Below are 1,413 nucleotides of genomic sequence, written 5' to 3'. Positions count from 1 at the left end.
CAATGATGGTGCCAACTTGGGCCAGTGAAGCAACGTCCTTCACAACTAGACTGAAGAACAAAAGGACAGCAACTTGTCTGTTCCCCATCCCCCAATTCCCCAATTTAAAAAAAAAAAAAAGAATCATGTTGCCATTATATGTACTCACAAAATGAATTCTGAACATTTTGCTGTTCAGGAGCGTTCTTTGTCCTGGTATCCATATCATTTCCTGGTAATAAAAGTAAAAACTTATTAATTGTTTCAAACCACTAGAGACAGGACAGGTGGTCCCTTTTCTCTCATTCTCAGTTTCTTCAAGCATAGTTTAATAAGATAGTAGACATTTAACTATTTGTTTACATCACATTGCCTTGATGATAATAAGTCTAGATCATCATTCTTTAGATTTTCTTCAAGTGGCCAATTTCCATACATTTGATACCTGAGCCTCAAGTCCACCTCTTTCATTGACTGATTAGTGTGGCAACTGTTGACTCAGTTTCCCTGGGAGGTAAAACGATTTTTTCTTCTTGTGCACCTCTTCAGAGCATAAACACGTGTCTGCTTGTTTTTTAAGGAAGAAATCCGGCCCCAGTTTGAAGCCAAGTATTCCAAGAAAGAGCGGATGAATCCTATTTCCGGAAAGCCAGAACCATATCAAGCATTTGCAGATAAATGCAGCCGACTGATCGTTTCTGCATCTGGAATATTTTTTATGGTTTGAAAGTTTTTTTGCAAAACTCTTTATTTTTTTCATAAAGTACAAACCTGTAGCATGATAATAACAGGACTCATATCAGGCATCTGCATAGTTCTACACAACATTTTTTTGTATGTTCTTTTGTTTAATCCTCTCAACAACTCCATGAGGTGGTCAGGGAGGGTATTGTTGTCTCCATATTACAGATAGAACAACAGAGACTCCAAAAGTTAAGGGGCTTGTCCAGGTGAGCCACTGACTAGGGAGGAAATAGCCAAGAGCTCAGATCCTCTAGTCCAGTGTTCTTTCCACTTGCCTCTCCCTGCCATGCTGAAGGGTAACTAAAGATATGAGATAGGACCTCCAGAAGTGGTTTTCAAACTTGTTTACCAGGCCCGTGTAAGAAATACATTCTCTATCATGACCCAGTGTAGGCTATGCAAATAGATGTATAAAACTAAATAGAGTCACTGAAACAGTGCTCGCCTTTCCACTGTGCAATGAACTCTGCTTTTTTTCTCTTTTATTGTAGTCTTTTTGAATGCCAGCTATAACCCCCTAAAATTGATTTTCAGACTCACTAATGGTTTTATCAGTTTGAAAAATACTAACTTGAAGCTGAGTGGTTAGCATTTCCTAAAAGGAAGTTGTTTTGGTGATCAACTTCAACCCTCTTAGCCACTAAACAAAACACATGCAAATGCTTTGGAAATGGCATTCTAGAACACTAA

At 38.4% G+C, this 1,413-nt stretch overlaps 1 protein-coding gene across 1 annotated transcript in view; it reads left to right on the top strand.

Moving 5' to 3' along the window:
- LOC109377598 (anoctamin-4-like) overlaps positions 1–1,413 on the top strand; it is a 91,539-nt gene that overhangs the window by 37,266 nt on the left and 52,860 nt on the right. Inside the window, exon 5 of the mRNA XM_019633999.1 lies at positions 560–700. Within this exon, the coding sequence (XP_019489544.1) occupies positions 560–700 (141 nt within the window). The remainder of the gene's footprint in view (positions 1–559; positions 701–1,413) is intronic.

Source organism: Hipposideros armiger, unplaced genomic scaffold (assembly GCF_001890085.2).
Source record: "Hipposideros armiger isolate ML-2016 unplaced genomic scaffold, ASM189008v1 scaffold_1472, whole genome shotgun sequence".
Lineage (NCBI taxonomy): Eukaryota > Metazoa > Chordata > Mammalia > Chiroptera > Hipposideridae > Hipposideros > Hipposideros armiger.
The sequence above is the reverse complement of the archived record's forward strand: the minus strand, read 5'-3'. Positions and strand labels throughout refer to the sequence as shown.